The sequence below is a fragment of the Mustela erminea genome, chromosome 2 (assembly GCF_009829155.1).
Source record: "Mustela erminea isolate mMusErm1 chromosome 2, mMusErm1.Pri, whole genome shotgun sequence".
Lineage (NCBI taxonomy): Eukaryota > Metazoa > Chordata > Mammalia > Carnivora > Mustelidae > Mustela > Mustela erminea.
The window spans coordinates 153,531,127-153,557,921 of NC_045615.1; the positions used below are offsets into that span (position 1 = coordinate 153,531,127).

A 26,795-nucleotide genomic window follows, 5' to 3' on the forward strand; every position below is an offset into this window, starting at 1 on the left:
TAGAGGGAAAATAAACTGATATGTTAAATGAGAAATATTTGACTATCTCATTTTTTAAGAAAACTCTTTAAGGAACAAATATTGGGCCTATGTAAATCATACAAAATTGATCCACCTTTCCCCAGCAAGAGTACATAGTAGTGAGATTATGAATAACCAATCAAACAAGGATTTAGGTCTACAACAAAGCCAAAAGCCTGCTGCTTTCCTCTTTGCCAAGAGAGTGATCTCCTTGAGAAAAGCCTGACTTCTACTTCATGCTCAGAATCACTAAATAATTCCCAGCAAAGAACAAGAAACCAGCTGTAACTCTTAGCTCATTGTGGGAGTGTCTCTTGCTTTTCTGGAATTAAAATTTATCTCATTCTTGTTGCTCCAAAAGACTTTTGATGACTATTAAAAAAATGACTTTTGTAATTATCCATCTTTTTCTAGTGTTTTTGAGTGTGCTGCCACAACAAATCACATCCAACCAGGAATGGAAATCTTTCAGTAAGTTTTTGAAAGTGATTACCTCCCTTGCTATACAAAATCAAAGTTCTTGTTCACAAGACTTTGTCCTCTTTGGCAGGAACATATTAGCTGTTCTGACATATTTAGTTAACACACAGTACAAAAAGTGTACCCTTCAACTGATGGGGTAATCCATTGAACATTAACAGAATAAAAACTCAGATTCGTGACTCTGAATCAAATAATTTAGAGATTTGTTTATGAATTCCAATTATTGTGCAACAAGAAAACTGAACTGGAGGTTTGGTACCCTTTTGAAATACATATTCAGTCTTGCTGGTATGAGGAAAGTGTAACTATACAGGTTCCCACCATCTGGCTTTTTGAATGTTCTTGATATTTTAAGCATGTTAAAGTTTTGATCAGAAAAAATGAGGGATTTTTAACTGACCAGGACAATCTCTCTGTATAAGAGATCACAAACAAATCTCAGTAATTTACGGGTTTTATTCTGAGAATGCTAATGGTGTTAAAGATCCAGTTTCAAATCAGTACACATACTATTTTAGTGCCTTATTTGTGTCAGCCATTGCTGTAATCTTATTCTCTTTGTGTGATGTTTCACTCCCCTATTTCTTAATATAGAGTTTTATTAAAATGTTTTAGGGGCACCTGGTGGCTCAGTGGGTTAAAGCCTCTGCTTTCAGCACAGGTCATGATCCCAAGGTCCTGGGATCAAGCCCCACATCGGGCTCTCTGCTCCGCAGGGAGCCTGGTTCCTCCTCTCTTGACTGCCTCTCTGCCTACTTGTAATCTCTGTCTGTCAAATAAACGAATAAAATCTTTTAAAAAATGTAATTTATATGTCATACAATCATTCCTTTTAAAGTATAAAATTCTGTTCTTTGTAGATCCATAAACTTTTGCAGCCACCACTACAATTTCATCTTAGGACATTTTCTTCTTTTTTTTCTTAAAGATTTTTATTTATTTATCTGACACAGAGAGAGAGAGAGAGAGAGAGAGAGAGAGAGAGAGAAAAATACAGAGAGAGAATGTAAAAGCACAAGCAGGGGGAACAGCAGGCAGAGGGAGAGGGTGAGGGAGACTCCCCAGTGAGCAGAGTGCCAGACATGGGGCTCAAACTCAGGACCCTGCGATTGTGACCTGAGCTGAAGCCAAATGCCTAACCAACTGAGTGACCCAGGTGCCCCAAATTTTATAAAATTTTCATTATTCTTTCTAAAAAATGCCATATCCTTTAGCAGTTATTCTTTATTTCCCTCTCTTCTCAGCACCTGACAACCATTAATCTACTTTCTGTCCCTATTTGCCTGTTTCCAGAATAATCTTACTCCATTTCATATAAATAAATCATAGACTCTCTGTCCTTCTCTGTGTGTATATGTGTGTGTGTGTATGTGTGTGTGTGTGTTCCCTTCTTTGGCTTAGCATAATGTTTTCAAGGTTCATCCATGTCGTGGTATATATCAGTTCTTCATCATCTTTTATTGCTAAATGAGATTTCTTTTTATGAATATACTTCATTTTCTTTACCCATTCATCAGTTGATGGTCATTTGGATTGTTTTCATTTTGGTTACTATGAATAATGTTGCTATGACCATTCATGTATAGGAAGGAGAAAATTAGAGTCCTCATGCTTCTAAATCAGCAGGCAAAAAGGAAAATAACTGTGCTGTCTGGATGATTGATCCTGACTACCAAAGGGAAATTGGATTACTACTTCACAGTGGAGGAATGGAAGAGTATGCCTGGAATACATAATTTGATATCTTTATGTAAGGATGGAAGTAAGTTGTGAAAAAGAATGGTATCCATAATTTGCTTTAGAATTTTTCATCATAGACAATGATGTATATGTTTGAATGTTCATTAGCTTTAATTCACATGCCTGAGGAAACTAACATTTGATCCAACTAAATTATGATTATATACCTCACAAGAGTTAATGAAGGCTCTTCAGACACACACACACACACACACACACACACTCACACACACACATTGTGAGGCTGGATTGGTGTGGGGGTGGTTTAGTTGGTTAAATGTCCAACTTCTGACTTTGGCTCAAATCATGATCTCAGGGTCCTGGGATTGAGCTCTGCACTCAGCAGGATGTCTGCTTGAGAGTCTCTTCCTCTGCTTCTATCCCTCTCCCAACTCACACTCACTCTCTTTCTCTAAAACAAATAAATCTTTAAAAAGAAAAGCTACCCTGGAGTTACTTTGCATAAGGAAGATTAGAATTATTTCCTTTGTTCAGATTAAGAGTGCTATTTGTGGGTAATGGAAAACATCATTCAGCATTTCTGCCCCTGCATATACAGATAAATAAATTGTGTCTAGGTAATCCAGAGACATAACAAACTTTGGGGTGGGACTCTCAGTCAGAGCTTTGATTCTGTTTTGTGTCTAAGGAGTTAACAGAAGAGTCTGGTGCCAAGGTTCCTGCTAGAAAGCTAGCTGAAGGCTGGCTTTAGCAGCATTTAGTGAACAGGTAAAGTGATAAAAGAATCCTTCTCAATATGCATTAGAGTGATTAGCTGGACAAAAAGATAAGATTTTATTGATTTTACTACTCACTTACTTGCTATCAACATGAAAATGTAGCAGAATTCTGTCTGTGATAATTTTGTTGTAACATATTAACTGATCATGAGATAATGGAGGAAAGAAACGATGGCCTTCATCTACCTCTATTCACTGGCAGAACAGATACTCAATCAAACATCACAGTTGTAAACCACAAAAGTGTTTAGGGTCAGTTTTTAACAGGTGGGAGAACATTTTTCCCACTGGCTCATCTATAGTTTCTTCAATTTTTTTGTTCTAGATATAAGATCAGGAAGTCTTGTTTGAATGTATGGTTACTTAATGTCCCAGACTGTGGCTATGGGAACAGGTATATGTATATTTATAAATACATGTATATATTTCTATTTGTGTATATATGTGTGAATATACATAAATACATGTAACATAAATGTATTTGCCTAAACAGATAAGCATATTCACATATGTGTGGGTATGTATGTATGAAGAAAGAGAGAAAGAAAGGAAATTTCCCTTAGATCATTATATTATTCATATTTATATGCCCAGTGACTGGGACACTGCTTAGAATATGGTAAAGGTTTATAAAATGTGTGTTTAAGGAAAGATTATTTAAGATATAGCTGATTTTATTCAAGTCATTACTTGAATTCAGTACTGTTTTTCTTCCTTAAAAATACACTTTAGCTTGATATGAGTTGAAAGACAGTTATTTTTACAGAAATGTAAATTTTTTTACATTTTTTACACTAAAAATGTAAATTTTTTTTCTCTGTTACCACATGGTATCATTTTAAGGAAACATTTATTTTTTATATTTACCAAGTAATTTTAACTTATAGATCAACAGTGGGAATTTCTCTTATTATTGAAAACCCATTTGTCCTGGTCAGTGAGACCTACAACTACCATCTACAAGCAAAGTGGAACTGTTTATGTATAATGTGAAAATATCTCTCCTCACAATAAAATGTAATTCAAGGGCAATACTGGGCCATTTTAAAATTTAAATGTAAGGTATTAATATTCTAAATCTTCAGGGTTATAAAAACAAAAACAAAAACAAACCCAACTTTATACAGAGGGTAGTGATTACTTTGTTGTTGTTAAGATGCCAATAGTAATGCCCAGGGACAAACTTTCTAAGAAGAGTGATTTTGGTTTTAAAATATACTTTAAAGAGAAAGGCAAGAATGTAAGAAATCCAAGACATGCAGACTTCTAAGTCAGCAGATGAGGCAAGCATAAAATAATAATGGGATATTTTCTATTTTTATAGCTTTGTGCAATGTAAAGCAAGACAAGCAATAACAATATAATTTCCCAAAATTTGGGAAGAAAAATTATAATTGAAATTCCCACTGAACTAATTTATAGTATGGGAATGTAGAGATAAGAAGGGTTAAAAGATGGGGCACCTGGTGGTTCAATGGAAAGCCTCTGATTTTGGCTCAAGTCATGGTCTCAGGGTCCTGGGATCAAGCCCCACATCAAGCCCCTCATTGAGCTCTCTGCTTGGCAAAGTGCCAGCTTCCCCCAACCACTCTTCCTGCCTCTCTGCCTACTTGTCATGTCTCTCTCTCTTTCAAATAAATAAATAAGTACTCTTTAAAAAAAAATAAAAAATAAGGGGTAAAAGAAATTGCAGAAATAAGAGAGAAACAGTGATCTCTAATGCAATTTTGAATACAACAACAAAAACAAAATAATGAGAAATATAAGTCTGGGAACCGGGTCCTTCAGAGAAAATCTTTCATATTTTACCATTTGGGAGAGAAGAGCAGATGAAACCAAGATATATTTATTTTCTAGGTTTGTGTTCATCACATGATAAGGCTTAGAACTAACAACACAACCTACACTGGATCCAAACAGAAAGCCTAAGAAAAAGCAAATTAGTCGGAAAGAAAACAGAGTATATGAAAGCAGGAGTAAACAAGAGAGAAATAGTCCCACATTATGGATATTAAGCACACTGCTCAGATTAAGCACTCATGGTTTTATAGATACTCCAAAAAAATTAGTACAGAAGTCAGGATTTATGTGTAAATATAGAGAAGATTTATTCTTTCCCAATCATTTGTAAGTACTCAATCATCAAAAACGACTATTTTTTTTTCACTTAAAACTGTTTAACTGCAGAAGCTTGGATCCTTACCTAATACCTTTATAAAGTTTTTATTCAGTCTGATAAATACTTACATTTTACATGTGATGTAAGAATCCTAATTACATGCAAATTTCTTTCAGCTAAAATTTTGTTCTAATATACATCCCATTCTAGAAATATAAAATATAAAAACATAATATCACTCATTATGTAGAAAAAAACAATTCTCCAGCCTCTGTACAAAAGTCCTGCTGTCTCTCAGTCCTGATGTGCTGCCAGGAAACATGAAGACGGGGTGGAAAGTTGAGCACACAGTCTCTCAATGACATTCCCATAAGAAAACCAAAAAGAACAGTTAAATGGAATATTGAGGAGCTCAGCCAACAGCTCCCCACAAAAGCTTAAGGAATCAGCAAAACGTATATCAACCTTAGCTGCCTGTAGTCTGCTGAGTAACTCTTTATTTGTGATCACACTGTCACATTCCTGAAAAATCTCTTGCTCATTTGTCTCAGTTTTGCTTCTCTGTCCCACCATGAAAGTTTGGGCAGTTCAATAGAAGCTATGTAGAGAATGGTATCAAGCTCTACTATGAGACTTTCTTTAGTTATTGAAGTTGAAGATCTCCACATTAAAGGGGATCTTGGTATGATGAAATAGATGATTTGGTGAAGGCACCAAGATAGTTATCTCAAGTCCATGAAGTTGGAGCTGATCCAGAATAACTTTTAGATAAATCCAGTGACTAGAATCTGAAGACCACACAAATACTTCCCCAGTCTTTCCAGAGCCAAAGGAACACAGATGCAGCATGGAAAGAACATAGAAACCTTTCATAGTCATCATAATCAGCTCTTGCTCTAACTAAACCTGGGCTGGAACCAAGTTCACAATCCCACAAATCTCTTCCTTGGTGCTCTCAATCAATTCATAGCAGGTTGAGCTGAACTTTGAAGTACATATTTTCTTTATTGGTGAAGATCAAATGCAGTTCAGTGGAGCCTGGGTGGCTCAGTGGGTTAAAGCCTCTGCCTTCAGCTCAGGTCATGATCCCAGGGTCCTGGAATTGAGCCCAACATAGGGCTCCCTGCTCTGCGGAGAGCCTGCTTCTCCCTCTCCCACTCCCCCTGCTTGTGTTCCCTCTCTCACAGTGTTTTTATGTCAAATAAATAAATAAAATCTTTAAAAATTAAAAAAAAAGTTCAAATGCAGGTCATTTGTTAAAAAAATCAGTAACTCAAGAAAATGAGTTAGTTTTTCGTTTAGAGGATATGAAATAAAAAGGCTTAAACACAAATTGAGAATAATTTCTAAATGATCTTAAGAAAATCCATCACTGGGGTGCCTGGATGCCTCAGTGGGTTAAAGTCTGCCTTCAGCTCTGGTCATGATTCCGGGGTCCTGGAATCAAGCCCCATGTCAGGCTCTCTGCTCAGAGGGGAGCCTGCTTCCTCCTCTCTGCTTGTCTCTGCCTACTTGTGATCTCTGTCTCTCAAATAAGTAAATAAAATCTTAAAAAAAAGAAAAGAAAATAAAAGAAAATCCATCACCATGTGATGCATATTCAATTAAGACTGGATTTTTTTTTTTGATAAATTTTTCTTTGGTTTTATTCAATGTTCATTTGAACAGAATAGTCTTTCTAGTATTTCTTTCACTGACAACACTGCTAGGAAATGCAGGAGGAGAAATCACCTTTGCCAAATTCAGATTATGTGCATTAGGGCAGGGAGAAGATGTAAATCCAAATAGTCTTATGCTAAATTCAGTGCCCTTTCTGCTAAGTCATGTTTATCTTTAAGAGACAAAGAATAGACTTTTTCTTTTGCTTTTACTACAGATATGAATTCAAGTTTTGATTCTAGATCAGATTCATGTTATAGTGAAAAGAGATAGAATAGATATGGCAAGTCTTGTAAAAGATAACTTGATAATCTTATTCTTCCTTCCAGCACATCCAAATCTAATTTCATTGCTTTCTTTACAGGACCTTTTATAATGTAAAATTCCTTTTTTTTTTTTTTTTTTTTTTTTTTGGCTTGGATTCCCACACCTAGAAGCCACTACCTCATGTAGAAATGGATCCAAAGATATTTAGGACAATGACTTCATCTATAATTCTTTGCTTAAAAAGTTGATTTTTTTCCCAAGTAATTAGTCTACAGGAAATATATCATAATAACATAATTATTTTTAATTTTGCAAGAATTTGACTAATAAAAATAAGATTGAGCAAATATTCAGTTGATCACCATATCTATAAATTCTACTCCCAAGTTGTATATCGATCTATTCTTTGTCAGTCTTTACTATGACTTTAATCCTAGCCATTTTCATACCCAAGTTGGATTTCCTGCAATAGCCTTCTAATATCTCTACCTGCATTTTCACACTGCGGTAACCAAGTTTCTACAAATAAAAGTTCCGGATTTTCAGAAAGTCTATTTTGGAGGATGTCAGTATTTAGTAAGATACTTCAATAACTTTCTCTTTTATATATGTTAAAATCTATATTCTCTGAAATGGCCCCCAAAATATCCTGACTAGTATTTTAATCTTGTCACTCTACCTTCTTCCTTCAACGATATCAACTTTCTTTGACTTTTTTTTAATCCAAATCTTCACTTAAATTCTAGCTAATTAGCATATGTGTGGTATTGACTGCAGGAGTGGAATTCAGTGATTCATTACTAAAATAAAACACCCGGTGCTCATCCTAACAAGTGTCCTCCATACTAGTACCCTTCACCCATCTAGCTCATCCCCCAACTGTCTCCCTCCACCAACCCTTAGTTTGTTCTTTATAGTTAAAGAGTTTCTTAGGGTTTATTTCCCTTTCTCCATTTCTCCCTCTCTCATATGTTTTTCTGTTTTCTTAAATTCCACATATGAGTGAAATCATATGGTATTTTTCTTTCTCTGACTTATTTCACTTAGCATAATACACTCTAGCTCCATCCAATCCATTGCAAATGGCACAATTTTATTCTTTTTTGTGACTGTGTAAGTCATACACACACACACACACACACACACACACACCACTTCTTCTTTATTCATTCATCAGATAGACATTTGGGCTCTTTCCATACTTTCACTCTTGTTGCTAATGCTGCTATCACCACAGGATGCTGCATGTACCCCTTCAAATATGTATTTTTTGTATCCTTTGGGTAAATACCTAGCAGCGCAATTACTGACTTATAAGCTATTTCTATTTTCTAACTCTTTAAGGATACTCCATTCTGTTTTCCAGAGTGGCTGCACCAGTTTGCATTCCCCCCAACAATGCAAGAATTTTCCCCTTTCTTTGCATCCTCACCAACACCTGTTGTTTCTTGTATTGCTCATATTAGCCATCCTGATAATGGGACGTCTGCTTGTTCTATCCAGATCTTTATAAGCTGATTGCAGTGAATCCTTGATAATCTTGTGACATTCTATTTGTAACTGGAAGGCAAATACAAAGAAATAAATTAGTAAAATTTTATTAAAGTTAGTCTTGGGTACACATTCTAAAAACTAAACAATCTTAGGTCCATAGATATTCTTGTTATGTGAACTCTGGTCTTTGCATAGAATTTTGCTATTTCTGTATTTTGTTCTCTCATTTACCTATTCTCTGGACAGAATGACAAGCTGGAAGAACACAGCCCTCAAAAAAAGAACAAGAGGCAGTACTGACTGCCAGGGACTTAATCAATATGGATATAAGCAAGATGTCAGAACTAAAATTCAAAATAACAATTTTAAAGATACTAGCTGAGGTTGAGAAAAACAGAAGATATTTTTGTGGAAATAAAGAAACTATAATCAGGTCAAAATAAAAAAAGATTATTAATGGGATGCAATAAAAAATGGAGGCTCTAACTGCTAGGATGGATGAGGCAGAAGAGAAAATTAGTGACAAAGAGTCCAAATGTTGGAGAATAAATAAGTGGAGAAAATGGGAGATTAACAACTACTGGATCATGAGGGGAGAATTTGAGAGATAAATGATATCATAAAGCAAAACAATATAAGAATAATTGGGATCCCAGAAGAAGAGGAAGAAGGGGTCATAAGGTATATTGCAGCAAATTATAGTGGAGAATTTCCCTAATCTGGGGAAGGAAACAGACATCAAAATCTAGGAGACACAGAGAACACCCCTCGAGATCAATAAAAACAGGTCAACAACCTGATATATAATACTGAAACTTACAAATCACAGAGAGAAAGAGAAAACCCTGAAAGCAGCACAGGACAATATGTCCATAACCTACAAGGTAGAAACATAAAGCTGGCAGCAGAGACCTGTGGCAAAGTACTGGTATGATAAATTCAGGGTGCTAAATGAGAAAAATATGCAGCCAAGAATACTTTATCCAGCAAGGCTGTCATTCAAAACAGAAGGAGGAAAAGAGCTTTCAGGACAAACAGAAATGCAAAGAATGTGATCACTAAACCAGCCCTGCAAAAAATATTAAAGGAAATACTTTAAGCAGAGAGAGAGCCCAAAAGGAACAGAGACTAGAAAGGAAAAGAGACCATATACAGAAACAGTAACTTTACAGGTAATACAGTGGCACAAAATTCATATCATTTAATAGTTCATATCTTTAATAGTTGCTCTATTAAATGGGCTAAATGTTCCAGTCAAAAGACACAAGGTAGAAGACTGGATAAACAGGCAAGACCCACCCATATGTTGTTTACCAGAAACTAATTTTAGACCTCCATATTGAATTTGAGGGGCTGGAGAACTGTTTATCATGCTAGGGTAGCAATACTTAAAGAAGACAAATTAAATTTTAAACCAAAGAGTTTAATAAGAGATGAAGGACACTATAGCATATTAAGAGTCTATCCAACAAGAAGATCTAGCAACTGTAAATATGTATGCCCCTAACATGAGAGCAGCCAAATAGATAAACGAATTGATAACAAAATTAAAGAAATGCATTGATAATAATGCAATAATAGTAGGATACTTTAACACCCAACTCACAGCAATGCACAGATCATCTAAGCAGAAGATCAACAAGGAAACAAGTGCTTTGAATGGCACACTGAATCAGAACTTCTCAGATATATTCCAAGCACTCTGCCCTAAAGGAACAGAATACATATTCTTCTCAAGCACATATGGAGTTTTCTCCAGAATAGGTCACATTCTGGGTCACAAATCAGGTCTCAACAGGTACCAAAAGACTGAGATTATTCTCCGCATATTTTCAGACCACTGTGCTTTAAAACTTGAATTTAATCACAATAGGAAATCTGGAAGGAACACAAATACCTGGTGGTTAAAGAGCATTCTACTAAAGAATGAATGGTTCAACCAGGAAATAGACATAAAACAAAAGAACAGTAGAACAGATCAATGAAAGTAGGAGTTGTTTTTTAAGAGAACTAGTAATATCAATAAACCCCTAGCCAGACTTATCAAAATGAAAAATGACCCAAATTAATAAAATCATGAATAAAAGAGGAAAGATCACAACCAACACCAAGGAAATACAGACAATTATTAGAACATACTATGAGTAACTATATGCCAACAAACTAGACAATCTAGAAGAAATAGATGCATTTCTAGAAATATATAAACTACCAAAACAGAAAGAGGAACATATAGAAAATCTGAACAGAGCCATAACCAGCAAGGAAATTAAAGCAGTAATCAAAAATCCCCCAAGAAACAAGAGTCCAGGAATGAATGGCTTCCCAAGAGAATTCTACCTAACATTTAAAGAAGAATTAATATCTCTTATTCTGAAAAGGTTTCAAAAAATAGAAATGGAGGGAAAACTTTCCAATTCTTCCTATGAGGCCAGCTTTACCCTGATCCCCAAACCAGACAAGACCCCACCAGAAAGACAATTGTTGACCAATAACCCTGATGAACATGGTTGCCAAAATTCTCACCATGTTAGATCCAACAGGATCCAACAGGACCTTGAAAGGATTATTCACCACAACCAAGTAGGATTTATTCCTGGAGAAACAAATATGGTTCAACATCCACAAAACAAACAAACAAACAAACAAACAAAAAACAGAAAAAGTATTTGACAAAGTGCAGCATTCTTTCTTGATTAAAACCCTCCTTACCACAGGAATAGAGATAACATACTTCAATATCATAAAAGCCACATACAAAAAATCCACAGAGATTATCATTCTCAATAGGGAAAATCTGAGAGCTTTTCCCTTTAGGAAAGGAAACTACGGGGATGTCCACTCTTGCCACTGTTGTTCAACATAGTACTAGAAGTTTTAGCCTCAGCAATCAGACAGTAAAAAAATAAAATGCATTCAAACTGGCAAAGAAGAACTCATCAACAAAATCATCTTTCTGGATGACATGATACTTTATGTGGAAAACCCCAAAGACTTCACCCTAAGTGTTAGAACTCATAGAGCAATTCAGCAGAGTGGCAGGATATAAAACCAATGTTCAGAAATCAGTTGGATATCTATACTCAGACAATAAGAGCACAAAGACGTGGAAAAACATTCCATGCTCATGCATTGGAAGAACCAATATTGATAAAATGTCTATGCTTCCTAGACCACTCTACACTCTACACATTTAATGCAATCCTTATCAAAATACCATCAATTTTATTCATAGAGCTGGAACAAACGATCCTAAAATTTGTATGGAACCAGAAAAGACTGTGAATAGCCAAAGGAATGTTGAAAGGGAAAACCAAAGTTGGAGGCCTCACATTTCTGAACTTCATGCTTTATTACAAAAGTATAATCATGAAGACCATACAGTACTGACACAAAAACAGACACATAGAACCAATGGAATAGAATAGAGAATCCAGAAATGGACCCTCAACTCTGTGTTCCACTAGTCTTTGACATAGCAGGAAAGAATATCCAATGGAAAAAGGACAGTCTCTTCAACAAATGATGTTGTGAAAATTGGACATTGATATTCAGAAGACTGAAACTGGACCACTTTCCTACACAAAATAAATTCAAAATGGATGAAGGGCCTGTGTGTGTCAGTAATCCGTCAATCTCAAAGAGAAGAACACAAGCAGCAACCTCTGTTGCTTCAGCTGCAAAAATTTCTTGATATACATGTCTCTAAAGGCAAGGGAAACAAAGGCAAAGATGAACTATGGGAATTTCATCAAGATAAAAATCTTTTGCACAACAAGGGAAAGAATCGATAAAATCAAAAGACAACCGCAGACTGGGAGAAGATATATGCAAATGTCTTATCAGATAGAGGTCTAGTACCCCAAATCTATAAGGAATTTATCAAACTCAACACCCAAAAAACAAATAATCCAGTCAAGAAATGGGCAGAAGACATGAACAGACATTTCTCAAAGAAGACATACAAAGGGCCAACAGACAACGTGAAAAAAAAAAAAAATGCTCAACCTCTTTTGGCATCAGGGAAATAGAAATCAAAGCCAGAATAGGATACCACCTCAGGCCAGTCAGAACAGTTACAATTAACAAGTCAGGAAACAACAGATCTTGGTGAGGATGCAGAGAAAGGTGAACCCTCTTAAACTGTTGGTGGAATGCACGCTGATGCAGCAACTCTGGAAAACAGCATGGAGTTTCCTCAAGAAATGAAAAATAGAGCTACCCTAATACCCAGCAATTGCACTACTAGGTTTTTACCCCAAGGATACAAACGTAGAGATCTGAGGGGGTACCCCAAAGTTTATGGCAGCAATGTCCACAATAAACAAACAATGGAAAGAACCCAGAGGTACATCAACAGACAAATAAAGACGAAGTGGGGTGTGTGTGTGTGTGTGTGTGTGTGTATGTGTGTAATGGAATATTACTCAGCCATCAAAAAATGAAATCTTGCCATTTGCCATGACATGGATGGAACTAGACGGTATTAGGCAAAGTGAAATAAGTCAATCAGAGAAAGACAATTGTCATATGATCTCACTTTTAAGTGGAATTTAAGAAACAAGACAAAGGAGCATAGAGGAAGGGAGAGGAAAATAAAACAAGATCAAATCAGAGGAGACACACCATAAGAGATTCTTAACCCCAGGAAAGAAACTGGGGGTTCCTGGAGGGAGGAGGCGTGAGGGGGATGGGTTACTGGGTCACAGGCCTTAAAGATGGTACAAGATGCAATAAACAGTGGGTGTTATATACAACTGAAAATCACTGAACTCTACCTCTGCAACTAATAATACATTACATTTTAATTTTTAAAAAAAGGAATTAAACTAAAGATTAAACCAGAGCTCCAAACTAAATAATTTACCTCTTATTTTTATTTTTCTTTCTAACTGAACAGTGGAGAATAGATTCACTCCATAATATCCAATAATGTCAGTTGTCAATGGTTTCTAGTTTCCTACTCAGGTGTTTGCTCATGCCCAACTGACTGTTACAATTTCAGGATCACTCCTCTCGTAAGATCACCATCAATATCAGCCCAACTTATCCTTCTGAGTTATAGCTCATCAATTCAGTTGATGGGCCACTATTTTATTAGTAAGAACTTCCTGAGTAATTCAAATTCATGATAGCCCTCTTTTTAGAATGTGAGGTACACAAGTACATGTGCAATGACCACATACTTTGCTGCTGCCTTTTGCTGATGTGTTTTGAAGGGAACACATTTTGGGTACGACTTTTAAGATTTTTATGCAGAAGAATGACTAATTGCAAATAACCCAGTCAATCAATTCTATTTATCAAAAATTTGTATTTTGTACCTGAGAGAAAGAGCCTGAGACAAGAACTGTTTCCATTTCAGGACTCTAATCACAGTTGATAGTGATACAATAGCCAGGGAGAGAAGCCTCATTTTAGAGTCATCCCTTTATAATGCTTGAAATTTTGTCCAAGGGTGACAGTCCAATGCCTATAATTTGATAATAAAGTTTTGCCCAAGTACACTTTGTTTGGAGTTGACAGAAATTACACTAAAATTCTATCTCTTAGCTTCTAAGTTAATAGGATTTTGCCCTTTAGGTGCCTACTTCCTTGTGAGTGGAATCCTTAATTATGAACCCATGTGTAATTATTTTCTATTAATCATTCTCTTGTTTCACTTAATTCCTCCCCACCCCCCAACGAGGTGAGTGAGTTTACATGACTTTAGGCTTCTTTTAGGAAGGTAGTACTGACAGCAATTAGGAAAATTCTATATTTGAAGCAATGATTCACAATAACTAGTAGAGCGAAGATGAAAGGAAAGAATGAAAGTGAATTTAAGTATTAAAAAAGCTTGTAAATGATTTTGTAACTCTCATTCAAAATGTTAAACATAATGAAATATGACATGAAACAGTGAAATGAAGTTGACCTACATTCCTTTTCCTGTAGTTATATTATTCAGATATAGTTGGGTTATAATCATGATAGATAATTCTATAAAACATATAATTAACTTTTTATTAAAATTTAGCTACCCATATATATTATTACCAAATGAATTTATTATTTTAAGATACCCAATGAGCCAAGTAAGATAGTTTTTAATTTTAAAGACTTCTTGGAGATTGCCTGAAGCATGGCCAGTGTACAGTTTTGCTTAATAGGTAATGCTCTTCCCCTCTTCTTCTTTGATAATGCCTCTGTCCTCTCGTTATCAACTTGAGTCCTTCCAGATGTCTTTACTCATAATCCTATTTTACCAAAGTGTGGCAGTGACCTATATATATTTCTCTCTGTAATTTACCTCTGGAGGTAGACTTGACATCACGATTCTTGCATTTTCTTTTTAACCTAGATCTATATAGAGCCTAGCATGTAGCATGCATCTGCAATGTGTATTGATTATTAAATTAATTAGTTATAGCAAATCACTGCATTTTAATTCAAATCATGTCTAAATCTAAGGATTTTCAAAGAGTGCTCTGTTGGCATTAGTTCTGTGAAACAATTAGACATTCAGTGAATTAGATAATATTTTCTGTCTAATATAAACCTACATTTGTTCATATCTTTGCATACTACTCAAAGATAGTTGAAGTGGAAGCCTGTCTAAGTTGAATGATTCAGATCATACTTGAGTTTAGAAAAATTGCAGAGAAAAATCATTTTTAGCAGGAACGGCAAGGAAATGAAAACAGGTAGAATAAATGTATTTCAGTGAAGTAAAGAAAAAACTACTCTCTTTTACTGCTAAGAAACAAAGGTTTTTAGTTTTCTAAATACTTTTCAGGTTTTTCTTTGTGGCACTCCCTCCAAGTGTAAAGCATTGTAGGAAACTTTTCAATTGCCAGCCATGGTAAAACTTTCCAAATAGGACTTTCTGAATTTTTATCTAAAATTTATAAGAGTGACAAAAATTGTGAGCATTCTGTTCCAATTCAAATGGTACAAGATTGGGTATAATCATCCCCAAGTATCAGCAATTTCTGGAACAGATTGAGGTAAATTAAATCTCTTTGTTAATCTTGTTAATGTTGACATATTTCAGTTTATTACTTGTGTCAATAAATAAGTTATCTTAGTGTTTGAATCAATATTATACTATTTCTTTTTACCAAGAATATCCCAATTTCCTTTAATATGAAAACTCCTGGTACTGGACTTATATATCATATCCAAATATGAAAAACCATCCATCTTTCAGAGGACTGATAAATTTTTTGTGTTCTGTTTTGCTTTGGGTGTGAATTTAACAAGTATGAAGGTATCTTATGGGAAATATTTGATGACTGTAAAGAGTAACTATGGCACGAGATTTCTTGTCTCCATTCCCACTTAGTTTTTGACAACTAGTTTATTGTTATTACTTGTAGAGTTAAAATGGAAGGCACATGTTTTATAGTGTATCCCTTCATTGACCTAGACTCACTGAATTCTTTCTAAATTTCTTCTGATAACAAGTTTAAAATGAAAAGCAGAGTCTTTTATCTAGTGCCTCACCTTAAACTGTTCCCAAAGATGAATGCCATAATCCTAGATCCAGAAGTCAAAGAAAACAGAAAACATTGTATTTTCTTCACTCTTTCTGGAAAGGTCATTCTGTCTGTTAGTCCTGTCATGTAAACAGGCACATAGCAAGGTAGAGTGAAAGTTTCCCACAATCTTTCTCATTCATGCTTCCTACAGGTGAAATGAGCCTACTGATCACTCTTAAAGTGATCACAAAAGGCACTGCAAGCAGTTCAGCCACCAGCTCTCCACAGGGCATCAGAGGACCCATAAACATTGCACTGTAGTTGGTTTCCTAAGATGTGATCGTAGATTATACAATTGTACTACTGGGTATTTACCCCAAAGATACAAATGTAGTGATCTAAAGTGGCACGTGCACCCAAATGTTTACAGCAGCAATGTCCACAATAGCCAAACTATGGAAAAAACCTAGATGTCCACCAACAGATGGATGGATGGATAATGAAGATGTGGTATACTCAGCTATCAAAAAATGAAACTTTGCCATTTGCAATGATGTGGATGGAACTAGATGATATTATGCTTGGTGAAATAAGTCAAACAGAGAAAGACAATTATCATGAGATCTCACTAATATGTGGAATTCAAGAAACAAGGCAGAGTATCATAGGGGAAGAGAGGGTAAAAATGAAACAAGGTGAAGTCAGAGGGGGAAACAAACCATAAGAGACTCTTTTTTTTTTTTTTTTTTTAATCATAGGAAACAAACTGAGAGTTTCTGGAGGGGATGGGGTGGGGGGATGGGGTAATGGATAATGGATATTCAGGAGTGTATATGTTGTAATGAGCACTGTGTATTGTATAAGACTGATGAATCACAGACATGTACCCATGAAATAAGTAATACATTATATGTTAATTAATTGAATTTAAGTTTAAAAAATTTAAAAAATAAAATGTCCCTGTTGAAACACTTTAGGTGACTTTTGTTATCCATATGGAAACTGAGTGATTGAATCTGATTTAAAAATGGGCAGAAGATCTGAATAAACATTTCTCCAAAGAAGATGGCCAACATGTATATGAAAAGATTCTCAGCATAATTAATCATCAAGGAAATGCAAATAAAAACCACAATGAACATCACCTCACACTTGTTAGAATGGCCATTATTTTAAAAAAAAGAGAAGAAGAAGAAGCAGCAGCAGCAGCAGCGGCAGCTTTGGCAAAGATGTGGAGATATTGAAATCCTTGAGCACTGTTGTAATGTAAATGTATGTAATATAATACATAGGAAAAGAAAAATGGTGCACCCACTATTGAAAATAGTATGGACCTTCTTCAAAAAATTAAAAATTAATTTTTAAATATAATACAGCAACTCCTTTTCTAGATGTTTATCCAAAAGTATTGAAATGACTATCTCAAAGAGATATCTGTATTTCCATGTTCATTGTAGGATTATTCACAATAAACCAGATGTGGAAGAAACCTAAATGTCTATTGATAGATGAATGGATAAAGAAAATGCGGTATATGAGTATTATTCAGCATTAAAAAAGACAGAAATCCTGTCATATACTACAATATGGAAAAAAATTAAGGACATTATGCTAAGTGAAATAAGTCAGACATAGAAGGGAAAATACTGCATGATTTCACTTACAATGAGACATCTGAAGTAATCAAACTCATTGAAATAAAATGCAGAGTGGTAGATGCCAGAGGCTGGAAGGATAGGTCGATGGATTTGCTGTTCAAGAAGTATAATATTTTGCTTATGCATGATGAACAAATTCTAGAGGTCTGTTGTACAACATTGTACTTCTAGTTAATAACACTGTACTGTATACTTAATATTTTGTTAAGAAGGTAGATCTCATGTGTTGTTTTTAAATTACCACAAAAAGAAAAGAAAAGAAAAGAAAATCCAAGGGTAGCTTCCATGCTATAGCAGATAGCATGTTAAATATACTTTTGACAGCCTCCAAAAAGAGTATCCTAAGATTTTGAAACAAAACTATGACCTATTTTCTTGGTATCTCTCGTCCACAGAATAAACAGCCCCTGGCTTGTTATTGAGCCCTGGCTGAGACTGAATACGGAACATAATCTTTACAATCGGTAGAATATCAATATGTTTCCATTTTTATGGAGAAAAAGGGTGGTCTGCGTTAGATCTATGAATCTAGATCTATAGATTCATAGGCAAAGACTAATGGATTGACTGGTTTGTCAAAGATTTGGAAATAATTAGAAGGAAGTTTAAATGTAAGAAGGTTTGAGGTAGAAGTATGTGAATAAACCTTTTGGAGGTTGCATAGATTATAAATATATTCATATTCTTTGGAAATTCCCTCCAGAATCCATGTGCTACAGACAAACTGTCTCAATAATAAGGCGACTTGGGGTGCTTGGGAGGCTCAGTCAGTTAAGCATCTGCCTTTGGCTTGGGTCATGGTGTCAGGGCCCTGTGGTAGAGCCCTGTTTCAGGCTTCCTGCTCAGTGGGGAGTCTGCTTCTCCCTTTCCTTTTCTCTCTATCATCCTTGCACACTCTCTCTCAAATAAATAAACACAATCTCTTTAAAAAAAAAAAAAAAAGGAGATTTGGATAAGCAGTCCTGCAAATGTTGGTCTTTTTCCAGACCCTTCAGAATTTGATCTTAAAGCTCATGCACAAAGGAGTAATGGAGACTGGGGTGGAAACTACATATGAATACACGGCACGGACTTCACCTCACCAGAGCTCATTTGGTTACTCCATCTTAATTTGTTAATAACAGGGATCACCCCCACTTCCTTCCCAATATAGTAAACTCCCAAGGGTTCTAGCTAGCCAAAAAAGTAGAAAAATTGTTTTGGTCACCTTCCATCCTAGATGATGCACCATTTTTTTCTTCATAGAAGTAGTTAGAATTTCCAAATAACAGATTTCCCCCTCACCTTCTCTGCAGTATTTCTGCCAGATCACAAACTGTGCACATGAAACCTTAGTAAAAATGTTGGTGTTGATATTAACATTGTGCATGACCAGGGAACATATTTACAATGAAGGAAATGCAACAGTCTAATATTCATAGAATTTGCTGATTTTTACCAAATTCCCCCTTAGCTAATGAGAGCTTTTCAGGGTTTTAGCTGGAAGACAAAATCCTATATATTTTAGGTCTTGTTAGAGGATGCAGTGTATGCTTCAAATCATTAACCTAATATATAGGCCTTTTGTATTTTACTTTGAATACATGGGTTCAGATCTCAAGGGGTTGAAAGTGGGAAAGAGTACCTTAACAAATACGCCTCACGGTTTCCCTTAGACAAGTTTGTTTTTCATTATTACAACCTGGAGACAGGTGGTTTAGAAGTTGCATTTCCAAGGGAGGAATGATTCCCCTCAGGGATAGATCCATGATTTACTCAGATTACTAACTGTGAATTATTTTGAGCTTGATTATTTTAAGTTCCTCTGCTTCAGAATTCAGTCAAAGAAGGATTTACTCTCTTGTCTGTGATCACGGGTTCAAAATACCAAAGATAAATTTGGCTGCTGACATTTATTTGGAGTGCTTGAAGTTTTGGATCATTCTGTCAGGTAAAGAATCCTAACCAGAGGAGATGCTGCCAGAAGATAAGGGGAACAAGGAATGCCTATGAACAAAATAAGTAAAAGTATTAAGTGCAGCCTCCTGAATACCTCCAAGACCTGAGAATGTAAGAGCTATGTAACAGTCCTCTGGTTTATGAGACTTGGTTTCTGCTTATTAAGGATGAGAGTTTCTTCATCTGAACAGTTTTGCAAATGACTGCTAACGAAAGTCCATTCTCACTGTGTATATACATATGTGTATATTATTTTTATTTATTTATTTGTTTATTATCCAAATATACGCTGTAGTTAGACTGACTAATGCAGTTGGTATCACCCAGGAATTTCTGCCAGCTGCCTTCTGGTGTTATTCAGGCAAAGGAAGAAAACTGTAGATAATCAGCAGGAGGGAAGAAAGCAGGTGAGCAGGGACTATATCTGTGCAGAAATAAATCTCTGTGTTGTGCGTAGCCAGTCTCAGAAACCATATGGGTGCATGGACTTGGGTGGCTCAACACCGTGAATGGTTAAGCCACCTCTCACTGTATCTTAAGCCATTTGCTGTGTTCCAGTAGAAAATATACCAGGGGGGCACACTGGTGGCTCAGTGGGTTAAAGCCTCTGCCTTCGGCTCTGGTCATGAGCCCAGGGTCCTGGGATCGAGGCCCGCATCAGGCTCTCTGCTTAGAGGGGAGCCTGCTTCCTCCTCTCTCTCTCTCTGTCTGCCTCTCTGTCTACTTGTGATCTCTGTCAGTCAAATAAATAAATAAAATCTTAAAAAAAAAAAAAGAAAATATACTAGGATAAAGCAAAGATAAACAACTCTTCTAAGGACATAATCAAATCGTAAAAGTCAAAACACATCAACATGAATCACCTTTTTTTTTTTTAAGATTTTATTTATTTATTTGTCAGAGAGAGAGAGAGAGCAAGAGCGAGCACAGGCAGAGTGGCAGGCAGAGTCAGAGGGAGAAGCAGGCTCCCTGCGGAGCAAGGAGCCTGATGTGGGACTCGATCCCAGGACACTGGGATCATGACCTGAGCCGAAGGCAGCTGCTCAACCAACTGAGCCACCCAGGCGTCCCCATGAATCACCTTTTAAAAATGTTAATGTTTAACAAATACATTTTAACCTTCACAAAAAAATTTAAGAATTTATTTGCATTTTTGGTAATGTACATATTCAAAAACAAATACATATTCCTATATGTCAGGCAGTTATTTTTAAATTGAAAGTAATTTTCAATATGCCATACTGACATGAATATGAATTTCAAAATTTTCAGTAAGCTAATGGATGTCATTTATCACCTCAATTACACAAGAAATACTGAAATTAAAACTTTTATTAGAATATGTCATTAAGTTTATAAGGGGTAAAGTAAGCACAGCTTTCATTTGTTAAATTAATGCAGAGCTGATTCAAATATGAATTTTAATTAGTGTTTTCCATGATAAATATTTACTAAAGCATGTCATTAGTCAAGCAAATCTGCTAATATCTTACATCCTTGGCATAATAATTAATTGATAAATTTAAATTTGTAAATAACACAGACTGAAAAATAATACAATGATCTTACATTCCAAGTAAATATTTGTTTTTGTTAGAAAACTAAATCTTTGATTATAAAGAGTGATTATAGTTTATGGACATTAGTGATTTTTCAATATAATAAATTGACATTTCACTTTAATGTTATCAGTGTTAATTAAAAGTTTCATGTAATTTTTTCTATATTTCTTAATTATTTCCTCTATAAATGATCTGATCACCTTTAAGATATTGCTGACATTCTCTGTCCCTGAGAAAAAATAATAACTCAATTAATCTCTTTTGTTTGAGAGCAGTCCCCAGACCCCTGCATTAAAAGGCACACAAGAGTGTTAGCTGATTGCAGGCAGGTACACAGGCCATAATTATCTATGTATTGAATGGAATTTGTAGACCTTCCCGACTTTGATGTACTATAACAGTTATCAATTTAGGCTCTAACCCCAATAACTCTGGACAAGCAGAAGGGCTTGTTTTCTATGAAAAAAAGAAATAATCACTCTTTTTATAGCATACTAACCTTCTATGGTGGTTCCTTGCTTTGTATATTCTTGGGGAAGTTGTGAATTTTATTCTTCTATATTCCCTACATCCATCACAACTAACATTTCGTGCACTCCTCAGGATTCAGCATATTGTTAGTCAGCATATTCTTAAGGTTAAGCATAATGAAATAGAAGATTCATGAAATCATTAGTGTCCCTGTGTCAGAAAAACAAGAGGGTATAGGCATTTGGGAAAAGACAAAGGAACACTGGGACATGTTCACTAGTTGATGATCGTGCTGAATTCTAGGCTTTATCTCTAGGCTAAGGTAGAGGAATGGGTATTTTGAAAATGGGATGGAGATAATCTGTTTTCATTAAGGTCACTGTGGCTAGAATGAACAGGATTGCCCATCAAGGCCTTTGCCACACTTAGAAAGATCTATTCCCTCTTTTTCTTCTTTCCTGTTTTACCAAATTTTTGATAAAAAAACAAACAACATTTTGTGACCAAGAAGATAGCAGCTGCCACACAAGCCAGCAGGAACCCAATCACATCCAGAGAGTGGTACTGGAACCAGGTGAGGTTGTGAGCCGCCGGCCGCAGGTGCTTGGCTCCTTTGTGACGCATGACGAACTCTATCCAGAAGACTGCTCGATCCAAGGGCTTTACAGGTTGATCGTGGTGAATCCTGGATAACCTTGTTGCATTCTCTTTATAACTGGTAGGCAAAAATAGAGAAATTAGAGAGTTTTTGTTTTCATTATGGGTAATCCCTGATACATGTTATATGTTATGTAAGCCAAAGACCATAGGTAATAATTGAGAAAAAATACACTCTTGCTGAGATGTGAAATTTGTTGGTTGCATAGCATCTTAAGGATTGTGAAAGGAGGATGTAGAAGAAATACATTCTTAACTGAATGTGGTGAAATGCAGACATAGAACATGAAACAGGTGTGTTGCACATGTATGGCATAATTTTTCCAAGGAGAACTTTTGATATTGTGTGTAGTTTCCAGGATCATTCCCAAATCAAAGCTGAATAATCCAATATTGTGCAGAAATATCCATAGGAAGTTCCATTAAAATGGTTTTTAAGCTCTGGTTACTTCATGATGACATACAAGAAGCTGATAATTGACATTAATAAACCATTTCTGCAGGGTCTAATATCTTGGCACTGTGATAATTCCCCCATTGCACACATTGTGTCTTTGTAATGCAAAGGACAGTGTCTATATTGGTAATATCAAGATTGGTAAAGATACTAGGGTAATTTTGGAAATGGCAAGGATATGGAACTTTGAATTTTTAAGATGAATAGAAATATTTTACTAGAATTAGAGTCCCCAATCAATGAGGCATCAAAGTAGTAATGGTTGTATGGAGTTAACTCTAATCTCTCAAACAATAATGGTTATGGTATGTTTTGAAAGGCAGGTTTTATCTTCACTTGACATTTCCTAGTAAATGAGCCAGATTTAGTGTATTTCCTTTTAAGGGGTTTTGTTATAAATAAGCCTTCCAGCCTGGGGACATGAAGATGATGGAATGTACGTGATTTGTGAAGAGATGTCCTGGTGTGAGTTAGCCATTTTGGGGACTGGAGAAGAAGTGTGATCACCATTCACCAGTGAACATGGTATGCTAGATCCAGTAGGAGGGAATAATTTACTTTTGTTCTTTTATGCATGCAGTGAGGAAGAATAGTCATACTCTTTTAAATGGATTGAAATATAGGTAGGGTTAAAACAGTAATTTCACCTGATTCACCCTAAAACATTCCAGGCAAACTACAGTGGCAGTAAAAGCCTGTCTTTCCAAATCATATTTTTGTTCAAGTTTTTCTCCTTTTATAGTTAGAGATTTAAAATCTGAAATACATATATATTAGCTAGATAAACTTTTACTTTAAAAAATAAATAAATAAATAAATAAATAAACAAATAAAAATAAAGTATGCTTTCCTATAAAGACAAGAAAGGTCTATGCTCGTATTTAAAATGACTATTTAACATTTTATCGTACACTAATGTTATATGTCTTTTATCTTAAAATATTATAGGTAATTAAAATTATTATGGTTTATGTTTTTAAGTGTAATCTTTTATGTTCCTGAATTCCATTAAGGAGTAATAAATGGAACACAAATACATCCATATATAGACTCTATACTAAACTCTATTGTTCCCAGATGATTTCTCAGTTAGAATTAGTTTTACAGTTAATGTTAAGATTTTTTTTTTTAAGATTTTATTTATTCATTTGTCAGAGAGAGAGGGAGAGAGAGAGAGCGAGCACAGGCAGACAGAGTGGCAGTCAGAGGCAGAGAGAGAAGCAGGCTCCCTGCTGAGAAAGGAGCCCGATATGGGACTCCATCCCAGGACGCTAGGATCATGACCTGAGCTGAAGGCAGCCGCTTAACCAACTGAGCCACCCAGGCGTCCCAAGATATTTTAAAATAAATAATTTTAGGTATTTTCTTGGAAAATCCTGAGAGTCTTTATGGTTCTGTCTTTTGCATTAATAGTTTCTAAATCAACAATAAAATTTAATGGCATTCTATGAAATAAGGTAGAGTTCTGTAAAATTACAGAACTTACTCTTATTTAGTAAAATGAACCAAATTATCAGCAGTAACAACCCAATAATAGTCTAAGGCATTAGCTATCAAGATCATCATTTACGAGAAACAGAAAATCATAGTCAGCCTAACTGAAGCTCTTAACACTAGTTCCAGCTCCTGAAATAATGGTATCTATAATGTTTTGAAAATTATGACTTAAACATTCATTTTTTAAAAATATATTTATTTATTTGACAGAGAGATCACAAGTAGGCAGAGAGGCAGGCAGAGAGGAAGGGAAGCAGGCTCCCTGCTGAGCAGAGAGCCTACTGCAGGGCTTGATCCCAGAGCCCTAGGATCATGACCTGAGCTGAAGGAAGAGGCTTTAACCCACTGAGCCACACAGGCACCCCTTAAACATTCATCTTAATAAAAGTCACTTGATTAGAATGTGTGTGAGAGGGAGCAAAAGACTACTAACACTGAATTTTTAGTTTAGAATCAAGGCAAAGATTCCCTTTTGGGGAGCAATACATTGACCCTTTTGTCTAAAATACTCTGCAAGTAGGGCTTAGAATAGATGGTTTTAGATAGATTAGTTCCACCAAAAAAAGCTACACAAAATTGCATTTGAGTTGACCTTCTTATCTACCTCCTAAATTTCAGCCATACAAATGGGATGTGGTTTTTTTTTTGTTTTTTGTTTTTTGTTTTTTTGACAGACAGAGATCACAAGTAGGCAGAGACATAGGCAGAGAGGAGGCAGAGAGGAGGAAGCAGGCCCCCTGCCGAGCAGAGAGCCCGATGCGGGGGGCCTGGACCCTGAGATCATGACTCGAGCCGAAGGCATAGGATCAACCCACTGAGCTACCCAGGCGCCCCTCAAATGGGATGTTTGAACTATCCTTTGAGTTTTGCCTCTCAATGAAAATAATTGAGTCTGAGATAACGTGGAAACAAATTTAAATATAAGGCACTTATACACATTCGGAGTAAATACTGGGAAATCTAGATGAAATATGCCTTGATAACATATGATATTAGGAAAGAACCATAAAAATGATTGGCTTAGAATGTAATTAAGCATAATACATAGTTCAAAAAAGAGGAGAGTTGAAGTAAAATAACAATGCAGGGGTTTGGGGTGCCTGGGTGGCTCAGTAGGTTAAAGCCTCTGCCTTCTGCTCAGGTCATGATCCCAGGGTCCTGGGATCCAGCCCCAAATCCTAGGATCCAGCTGCCCATAGGGCTCTCTGCTCAGCAGGGATTCTGCTTCCTCCTCTCTCTCTGCCAGCCTTTCTGCCTACTTGTGATCTCTGCCTGTCAAATAAATAAATAAAATCTTTAAAAAAAAGAATGCAGGGGTTATGAATAAAAGATTTAAAAATTAGGTTATAAAACAAAAACTGATGATAAAGGGTATAGGTGAGCTGTTGAAATAAATTGGCAAAAATACCTCCTAAAGGATTAATAATGAAATTAGAAACTGTAATTTTCTAATGTCAAAGAATAAATTTACTAATTAATGGATTGAGGAAATCCCAGTGAATTAAGAAAAGTAGAAAATGATTAGGACACTTAGAAAATGATAGAGAGGGGTGCCTGGGTGGCTCAGTGGGTTAAAACCTCTGCCTTCTGCTCAGGTCATGATCTCAGGGTCCTGGGATCGAGCCCTGCATCGGGGCTCTCTGCTCTGCAGGGAGCCTGCTTCCTCCTCTCTCTCTGCCTGCCTCTCTGCCTACTTGTGATCTCTGTCTGTCAAATAAATAAATAAAATCTTAAAAAAAAAAAAAAAAGAAAATGATAGAGAACAAGAATCAAAATATTTTAACATATAGAATGCTGAAATTTGGTGTCTCTGAAATAGACATAAAAAGTGGAACCAACAAACATTTTGATAAATAACAAAAAAATATTTCCGAGAAGAAAAATAATTTTTATTCCAAATTAACAGTATTGAAAAAACATACTATAACCCAGGGGAAATATAGAAAATAGCTTATCAATATACATCATTATTAGGTTTCTACACTTTAAAAAAAATTATTTTTTCCAGACTGAAAAATAAAACAAACATAAATTGATGATCAGACAGGCTTCAAATTCCTATAGAAGGATTTAAAGCCAGAAGACCATGAGTCATATTTACACAATTCTGAAGAAAAGAGAGAGCTAAATATCTTATATTCAGAGAGGTGAGATATCTTCCTTTTCATTTTTTAAAGATTTTATTTATTTATTTGACAGAGAGAGAGGAACAAAAGCAGGAAGAGCAGTAGGCAGAGGGAGACGGGGAGAACCAGGCTCATGGAGCAGGGAGCCCGACACAGGGCTTGGTCCTGAGCTGAAGGCAGACGCTTAATGACTGAGCCACCCAGGTGCCCCGAGATATTATTCTTATATTAAGGCAATCAGAAAATATTGTTAAGCTTGATCTCAGAAAATGTGATATCCATGAGTCTTTATTGAAAGGAAATTTCATATAATATATTCAGTTAAGAATGATTCTAAAATATTTTAGAATAAAGAATCTCAGAATTAATGGCAAATGTTGATTCCTTTAAGATAAAGCAAAAAGGCTAAATTTGAGGAAAATAAGCAGCTAAATATTGACAAA

General features: G+C 35.6%; 1 protein-coding gene across 5 annotated transcripts in view; it reads right to left on the bottom strand.

The window, feature by feature from the left end:
• Nucleotides 1–20,727: 20,727 nt before the first annotated feature.
• UGT2A2 (UDP glucuronosyltransferase family 2 member A2) overlaps nucleotides 20,728–26,795 on the bottom strand; it is a 64,095-nt gene continuing 58,027 nt past the window's right edge. For all 5 annotated transcript variants that reach the window (XM_032334475.1, XM_032334479.1, XM_032334478.1 and 2 more), the window contains one exon: nucleotides 20,728–22,330. In XM_032334475.1, the coding sequence (XP_032190366.1) occupies nucleotides 22,051–22,330 (280 nt within the window). In that variant the 3' untranslated portion in view covers nucleotides 20,728–22,050. The remainder of the gene's footprint in view (nucleotides 22,331–26,795) is intronic.